The sequence below is a fragment of the Petaurus breviceps genome, unplaced genomic scaffold (genome assembly GCF_028583685.1).
Source record: "Petaurus breviceps papuanus isolate PSGF00001 unplaced genomic scaffold, PetGlider_PUasm1.0 89917, whole genome shotgun sequence".
NCBI classification, from domain to species: Eukaryota; Metazoa; Chordata; class Mammalia; order Diprotodontia; family Petauridae; genus Petaurus; species Petaurus breviceps.
In genome coordinates this window covers 71513-79709 of record NW_027187142.1, presented here as the reverse complement: position 1 = coordinate 79709, position 8197 = coordinate 71513, and the positions used below count along the sequence as shown (strand labels likewise).

General features: G+C 50.3%; 2 protein-coding genes and 1 long non-coding RNA gene across 3 annotated transcripts in view; all 3 read right to left on the bottom strand.

Moving 5' to 3' along the window:
- Nucleotides 1-213: 213 nt before the first annotated feature.
- LOC138176548 (uncharacterized) lies at nt 214-1603 on the bottom strand. The gene is made up of 3 exons (XR_011172330.1): nt 1480-1603; nt 596-682; nt 214-337 (listed from the first exon to the last, which is right to left on the bottom strand). It is a non-coding gene; the product is annotated as an uncharacterized lncRNA (long non-coding RNA).
- Nucleotides 1604-2956: 1353 nt separating this feature from the next.
- Nucleotides 2957-4367, bottom strand: LOC138176556 (mucin-5B-like). The gene is made up of 3 exons (XM_069107336.1): nt 3866-4367; nt 3246-3350; nt 2957-3045 (listed from the first exon to the last, which is right to left on the bottom strand). Exons 1-3 carry the CDS (start codon nt 4059-4061, stop codon nt 2957-2959), a joined length of 390 nt encoding a protein of 129 aa, XP_068963437.1. The 5' UTR covers nt 4062-4367.
- A 253-nt stretch (nt 4368-4620) lies between these two features.
- The window catches only part of MUC5B (mucin 5B, oligomeric mucus/gel-forming), a 31591-nt gene continuing 28014 nt past the window's right edge, over nt 4621-8197 (bottom strand). Inside the window, exons 24-26 of the mRNA XM_069107335.1 lie at nt 6566-8197; nt 6094-6275; nt 4621-4647 (exon numbers count right to left, since the gene is read on the bottom strand). The exon at nt 6566-8197 is cut by the window's right edge and continues 1134 nt beyond it. Coding sequence (XP_068963436.1) covers nt 4621-4647; nt 6094-6275; nt 6566-8197 — 1841 coding nt within the window. The remainder of the gene's footprint in view (nt 4648-6093; nt 6276-6565) is intronic.

The following is an 8197-nucleotide window of genomic DNA, read 5'->3' as shown; positions in this document are numbered from 1 at the left end:
TGTATTTCTACCTGTAGTTCCCTGGATGGGAGCCTCACTCCTGAGAGTCCAGCTGGAAGAACCCTCCAATGCGGCTCCATTCTCCTGGCCTGGGGGTGCTACATTTTGCTAACAGACACCTTAGCCTGACCCTCAAGAACCTGCTTTCCACTGTGCTGTACCCTAGATGTTCACCCCATGCCACGAGCTTGGCGGGGAGTGGGGGAGCTGATACCTTGCACAATGACACGTCTGGGCACTCAGCTGGTCTCGGAGACAGGATGGGCTGTCCGTCCACTTTCTTACAGACGTACTCTGTACAGTTGTCTGCGCTGCTGTTGACCCAGGTCTCATTGAACTGAAATGTCAGGGGGAAGGGAGCCAGATGCCCAGGTCTGCCAGTCTCTGAGAAAAGCTGAAGCATCTGCCCCAGAAGAGGCTCTGGGACCTGGGGAGCTTACTGAGGCTGTCCCTGAAAGTCAGTGCCCATGTGCCATCCAGGTTCCCAAGGTGCCCCCTGCTCCACTTAAAAGCCTGGGAGCTAATGGGCAGGGAGCAAGGAGCCTGCCTGGCCCTGGCTCTGATCTCCCCAGTCAAGCCCGCCAGGGTCTCTCACCTTAATCTGCTTTCCATCTGGGGTGAGGCAGGTTGCTGGCACACACTGCCCACAGCACTGCCCTGGTAGAACTTTGTACTCCTGGTCCTACAGTGAGAGAGAGAGAGAGAGAGAGAGAGAGAGAGAGAGAGAGAGAAGAAAGGGAGTGAGTGTTCCCAGTTGCCCTTTCTCTTCTACCCCATGACTGCTCATCCAGGGAATGTACCCCTCGCCACTCCCCTGCCTAGACCATGGCAGGTATCTCCTCACTCATTGCCCCCTTCCCATCTCTTGCCCTCCAACCCAAACTCCCCCACTGTCTATGCAAGGTGCAGAGTGGACTTCTCTGACTACATTCCCACTTCTCTATGCAAAATCTTTCAGTGGGTACACACTATCGACAGCATAAAGTGAAAACTTCTTAGCCTGGCCTTTCAGGGCTCCCCCCCATCCCACCTCCTCTCAGTCCTCCTGTCTGGCTTCCCTCCTAGCCCTGGGCTCCTTGCTACTCTGTACCTTTGCTTAGGGAGCCTTTCCCAGTCCAAGCCTGACCCCCTTCCCTTGGTCACCCCAGTCCTCATGGGGTTCTCTGTTCCCTCAGGTCCTAGGGCAGGTCATCTTTACAGCCTGGCACCCAAGGATTCCTGCTGGGCCACCCATGTTTCTTCCTGAGTCTTAACCTCCTATGTAGACTGTGAACTCCCAGCTTTACAGAATCATTTAAGCTGGAAGAAAGCTCAGAGTGTTTCTCAAGCCATGACTCCTTTTACATGTGAGAAAACTAAGGCTTAGAGGGGGGAGGGATTTGCCTGGGTCAGGGCTTGTTGGAGCAGGGATGGGACTCATTCCCATGAGCCATAAATCCCAATACTCCTGGCTGACCAGGGCAGGGGCTGGGCTCTCACCAGAGCACAGGTGACCGAGCAGTTCTCAGCCTCACACCACACTGTGCTGTTGGTCTCCGGGTTCACCTCGATGCGACAGGTACAGGTGTGGCAGGGCTGGTCTGACGGCACAGTTGACCCAATCTGGGAGGAAGAGGGAACAGAGTCAAGGGAATAAGGAATATCCAGTTTTTCCTACCCTGCCCACCCCCTAGGGCCCCTGCGAGGCCTGGGGGGAGGGGGATCAAGACGCCATCCCCCAGACGAAGCAGGGGATTGGCTGAAGACCACGACAAAGCTGTTGGAATTGTACATCATTTCCAGCCCAGAGAAAAGGCAGCTTCAGAGCGCGAGCAGCAAGAAGCTTCCCAAGCTCCCAAACATGTCTGACTGGGATGGCAGCAGCCCCCCCCACACACACACAGCCACAAAAGCGCAGACTCTGTACAATCACGCACCCACACACATTCACTCAGGGGCTGACATCCTCAGCAGAGCAGCTGCATTCTCTTGGTCTGGGGTTAGGGTTCTCTGAGAGAGAATGTTCCAGTGCATTTAAAGCATGGTGCAATTGATGAATGCTGGGCTAGGGTACCTCTTCCATGGATGCAGCTACTGGGCAACGTAACTGCACATGGGGGGACCTTTCCCAAAGAGCCCCTGGAGCCTTCACTCTGTTTTTCCAGGGGTATAAGTGACTTGGACTTTTTTTTCCTCCTCACCCAGGGAGCACTGCCTAGGGTGAGGGGAAGGATCAGTGCCATTGAGGCAGTGTGTCCATTATACAGATAGAAAAGAAAGGCTTCGAGAGGAGGCCAAAGTCACACAGACAGTGAGTGTGTGACGAGACCAGAGAGGGCCTTCTTGTGTGAATGGTCTCTCACCAATGCTCTCTCTCTCCCCCCCGCCTCTGTCTCTGTCTCTGTCTGTCTCTCTCTGTCTCTGTCTCTCTCCCCCTCCCTCCACACCCCTCTCTTCCCCTTGCTTCTTCCCTTGATCTCTTCCACTTCGTCTCTGTCTTCATTCTTCTTTCTTCCCTTCTTTCTGTCCCTGTCTCTGTCTCTGGGTTTCCCCCATTCCAAGACTGCTCTCCCTTCTCCCCTCTGCCTCCTGGGTTCCTTTAAATCCCAACTAAAAGCCTACCTTCTACAGGAAGTCTTCCCAGCCTCCTTAATGTCAGTGCCTTCCCTCCTGTCATTGTTTCCTATTTGTTGTCTATAGAGCTTGCTTTCTACATATTTGTTTGCATACTGTCTGCCTCCCCCATTAGACTGTAACCTCTTTGGAGACAGGGACTGTCCCTTTTGCATATCTCCCAGATCCCCTAGAACATAGTGGGGGCTTAGTAAATGTTTACTGAGTGGGTGTCTCTCCCTTCCTTTCCCTCCCTTAACGATATGCCTGTCCAGAGGATAGCCTCCCGACAGGCTTCTTCCCTGTGTGCGTTTGGGTGGGGGATGTCTCCGTCTAAAAATGGGGATCCCTGAGGAATATGGCCCTATTGTGATCCAGGAGCTGGTGGGGACCCTGATGGGAAGGACTCACTCACCCCATAAGTGGTCCCGTTGTGCTCACACATTTTCTCTTCTGAAAGGCACAAGAACATGAAACGTGAAAATATGAAGGGGAGCTTAGAACATGTCTTAAAGACCCCTCAATGATGAACATTCAGCCAGGACATGGAAGGGTGGTGAAGGATTGGGTTCCTCCCAGCACAAGTGGCCATTATTCTGGACAGGGCAGTCCAGTACCAGGAGTCCCAAGGGGTCCCAGAGCTCAGTACTCACTGCACCCAAAGACGGGACAGCAGCTGTCTAGAGGCAGGATGCTGAACGGCTCCTCTTTGGGTTTACAGCTTGGTTGATCTTGAGAGCAGATGGACTGGTCGCAGACTAAGGGGATGGGAGAATGTGCCACAGGTGAATGGAAAGGAATTCTGGGCTTTTAGTCCCTTGCTCTCTGGGCATCTCTGCAGACTTTACTCTTTCCCAGTTGTCTGTGCAGAAGCCAGTACCTCCCCTTCCCCCACCTGACCCCAGCACCATCACCCATGGAGGAGCACTCTCTTTCCCATGGTTGTTGGAAGGATTCACACTAGTGTAAGCCACCATTTTTGTAAGTGGCTTCCCCTTCTTGGACTTTTTGGAGGCCTGACACTGTCACTGCCATGGTGCAGACCACACCGTCTCTCCATGGATCCCTCAGATCATCAGCTCTGAGAAGGTAGGGTTGCACTCCATCCCCTTCCTTTCCATCCCCAACACTGAGCTTGTGACTCAGCCATGATGCAGGGCTCTGGAATATGTCCAGCCGGACCCATCCTCTTGTCCCAGGGCTTCTGCAGAGATTTCGATTCTGATCCGGTCCTGCTTCCCTGAGGGCCCCAGAATGGGTTGGCTGAGCTTACCGCAGTGTGCCTCTTTGCAGCATGAATTATCTGCCCGAGGCTTGTAGACAATGACAAATCCCTCCTTGTAGCACTGCGGGGGTGGTGTGGGCTCCAGGCACTGTACAGGTCTACACTGTACGGTGAGTGAACTGTTGTCACAGACGCAGTCTTGGCAATCACTCTTCCATTGCTCTCCAGGCTGAGAAGAACACATGAAGACCACATGTTGGCTTGTTCAGGGGTTGGCTCCAAGAGCCTGGGGTAGGACTTATTCCAGGGCTTGTGCCCAAGGCCTAGTCACGGACCTTTGGTAGGAAGTCAAAGAGAACATTGTTCCGGGGCTCTTGGACCTCCCCACCCCCAGGGCTATGTTGGACCCCTGGATTCACCCAAGTGCATCCTGTAAGTGGCTCTGCCTCTAGCCGAGTGCCCTGGGAGACCTTCTCCTGCCTCGCTCAGCATCTGCGGTATCAAGCTTGGGACTTTGGTCTTATGCAGATATTCCCTCCCACACCCTAAACCCATTCTCTGGTCATGTATTTGCCCATAGCCTCCATCATCAGATGGCATGAAGTCACTTTACTGGTATGCGGAGTGTGGAACACACAGGAAGGAAGGAAAACACACGGAGAAATTCCGTCCGGGTATCCAGCGTTCTGGGTTATCTGCCTCATTGCCCCAAACCCTGTTCTACACCTGTGAGTGTAAGGATGGATATGGGGTCCGGAGAAAGGGAATCCAAGTGAGCCTGGAACAGCCCCTTTGAAATCCCCTCATGAAGGAAACGGGGACATGATCAGCTAGAAAAAGAAACAGAGAAGAAGCAAGGAGAGAAGTGAGGGGGAAACCTGAAGACACAATCACTCGGAAGCCAGTGGAGGAAAGATGTGGGGGGCTAGTGGGCCACAGTGTCAAAAAGGGCAGAGAGGTCAAGGAGGATGCAGACTGAGGAAAGGCCAGCTGACGGAGTATGAAAGTGATCTCTGGGAACCTCAGAGGGAGTGATTTCCCCCTAGAAGTAGGTGCTCAAAAGCAGACTGCAAGGAGGTGAGGGAAAAGCAGGGGGTGAGGAGATAGAAGCCAACACCAATCCATCCATTGACCTGCTGTTCCACCTATTGAATTGCTGGTTTATTAATCATAATAATAGCCATCTTTAAGGTTTGCAAAGCCCTTTACTGTGTTACCTCTTTTGATCTTCACAATAACCCTGTGAGATAGGTGCTAGTATTATCTCTGTTATACAGATGAGGAAGCTGAGGCTAAAGACATTAAGCACCTTGCCCAGGGTCATACTGCTAGTATATGTTTGAAGCCAGATGCGAACTCAGCTCTTCCTGACATCGAACCCAGCTCTCTATGCCCTATGCAATGTTGCTTCTTATATAGCAAGCCATCCATCCATACATCGACCTGTTTTCTGCGTTATAGACATCAATGCATCTAACTACACATGCATTGGTTTCTCCATCCATCCTACCCATCCGCTTCATTTGTCTAGGTATCTATCCATCCATATTGCTACCCATCTGACCATTTGCTCATCCATCCACAGATTTAGAATTAGAATGAATGCTCCTTGAGGCAAGCTTCAGTGCTTAGTACTATGATTCAGTATATAGAACTGGATCAATTATACGCATTTAGTCACCCATTTGCCTATTCTGTCCATCTATTTTCTATGTTGGGGCCTCTAGGTGGCACCACAGTGCACAGAACTCTGGGTTTGAAGTCAGGAGGACTCCTCTTCATGAGCTCAAATTTGGTCCCAGACACGGATTAGCTGTGTGACCCTGGACAAGTCACGTAATCTCTCTCTGCCATAGTTTCTTCATCTATAAAATGAGCTGGATGAGGAAATGACAAACCACTCCAGCATCTTTGACAATAAAATCCCAAATTGGGTCATGAAGAGTTGGACACAACTGAAAAATGATCCAACAAAAAAATCATCTATCTGTCCATTGATTGTTCCACTCATTTGCCATCCATTCATCCATCCATCCATCCCTCCATCCACCCACCCACCCATCCACCCATCCATCCATCCATCCACTCATCCATCCATCCATCCACCCACCCATCCATCCATCCACCCACCCACCCACCCACCCATCCACCCATACATCCATACCTCCACTCACCTATCCATGCATTCATCCATCCACCCATCCATCCATCTTTCCTATTCCACATGGGAAAAAATATGGTCCATTTTGGAGTGGACTCAATAATGTATCAGTCACCTGTCTTGGTGGAAAGACATCATGGCAGCCTGGAAGAGGAGTGGTTTGGGGGACAGTTGATAAGAGCACAGATGATGTTGGAGTTGGACATGGCCCATGAAATCTTTCTATTTCACATTGTTGGTTGCAAATGGCAAAAAAACTACAGCCAGCTTTGTCTGTCTTGTTGTAGATAACATCACCTGTCAAAAGTAAAAGTAGAATTATAAGAGATCTCCTTTTACATTTAGGGGGAATCCTTGAGTCTGAGAATATTTTATAATGGAAGAAGGCAAGAAACCGAGAGGGGATGAACAGCATTCTGTGTGTGAATAAATGGAGAAGTTACCTGTATTTTGCTTTGAGAATTTCTCAAGAATTTCACAAAAGCTATTAGTATACTCATATAACCCAAAGAGATCCCAAAGAAACATAGACCAGTAGATGGATAGAACTTGCCTGCGTTGAGGAGGATGAGAACAATTCTACTCACCAGGAGAAAACAGGTCTCCAGACACAAAGCAGAAGCATGATGTTGTGGAGGGTATCAGTGATGTCTGTGACACAGGAGACATGGATACAGAAGTGGAAAAGGTAGAGAAGGTGGATGTCTGCAAAGTAGGTGTGCTCACATGTGGAGTCCAGGAAAGGGAAGGCATAGAGGTAGAGGAACTGGAGGTTGGGGTTGTGCAGTGGTGGTAGTCATCACAGCAGAGCACCCTGATGCGATAGTTCAAGCAGTTTTTTGTGGGTTCAGCCTGGTCCTGGTTCCTGCAGACTAGACCAATGCTCACATTACATTCAACCACTTGTCCCAGTTGGTCGATGGACACCTCCATGTAGTTCTCTGCTCGGCACTGAATTTCCTGAGGCTTTTCACAGATGATCTCCCCTGCAGCCCGGATGTTGTCATAGGTCTCAAAGTCTCCACCATCTTTTCCAGGAATTGGGTAGCTCTGATCAAACCAGTCTGTCCACACGCACCTGGGCTGGCACTCTGTGGCTGATGTGGTCATGGCTGTGCCTGAAGTATTGGGGCTAAAAGCTGTTGTTTGGCTAGTGGAGGTGCTTCCAAATGATGAACTTGTGCTCAGAGAGCTGGGAGCCGTCTTTGGCAGCTTGGTGATCTCAGCAGTCCCAGATGTTGGGAGGGTGTTTGGCTTTTCAGTGGTTGACCCCACAGGGAAGGTTATTGCTGTTGTGGATTGGCCAGAGGTGATTGGAATAGTTTGTGTTAAGAGTGGGGATGTGAAGGACTGAGAACTAGTAAATGTCCAAGTTGTGCCATGAGATCCTGAGGAAGTGTGGGTTATGTTCTTGACTGTTACGGGAACACTTTGGGGAGTCGAAATGGCTGTCTTTGTAGATATTGCTATTGTTGATGTGGACGTGGTAAGGTTTGGAATTGTGCTCTGGGTTGTTGATGGATTCTTTGTTGGTTCAATTGCCTTGGAGGTCGATGTAAATGGGGAGCCTGTTGGGGTTGTGATCCCTGCTACTGTGGAAGGGCAGTGGGTGTAGTCATCACAGCACAGCACACGGATGTTATAATTAAAACACATTTTAAATGCCCCCTTTTGATCATCATTTCTGCAGATCAGCCCAAATTCCAGGCTGCTGTGCAGAACCTGTCCAATCTGGTCAATGCTTACCTCAGGGTAGTTTTCAGCTCGGCACTCAAGTTTTTGGGGATTTGGGCAGATATTTCCTCCTGCTTTCCTGATATTATCATATGTTTCAAAGTCTCCGCCATTTATTCCAGAAACTGGGAAGTCCATATCAAACCATTCTGTCCACTCACATTTTGGTTGACAGGGAGTAGAAACTACGGTTGTGAATTCTGGTGAGATTGTTGAAATTGTTGATGTGGGCCCTGGAGGACCTATTGTAGTAGTCTGTGACCACAACCTTGTGTTAGGTTGTGTTGTTGCTGACGAGATCTCTGGGAATGGAGATTGTCTTTGTGTTGTCTGTGTGGCTTCTGTAGATGAATGGAAAGCAGGAGAACTTGTCCTGAGTGTGGGCTGCCTTGGGCTGGGAGGAGAGCCTGTTGGCACCTCCACTGTCTTGGTCATTGTAGACAAGGGTGTTGACGTGGGCACTGCTGAGGGGCTTGGTGTGCCAG

Coding starts and splice junctions, on each gene's coding strand:
- LOC138176556 (XM_069107336.1), bottom strand. CDS start 4,061: ATGTGTTCTTCTCAGCCTGGAGAGCAATGGAAGAGTGATTGCCAAGAC. Junction 3,351..3,865: donor CTGCAAAGAGGCACACTGCG/GTAAGCTCAGCC, acceptor CCATCCCCTTAG/TCTGCGACCAGTCCATCTGC. Junction 3,046..3,245: donor CTGTCCCGTCTTTGGGTGCA/GTGAGTACTGAG, acceptor TGTGCCTTTCAG/AAGAGAAAATGTGTGAGCAC.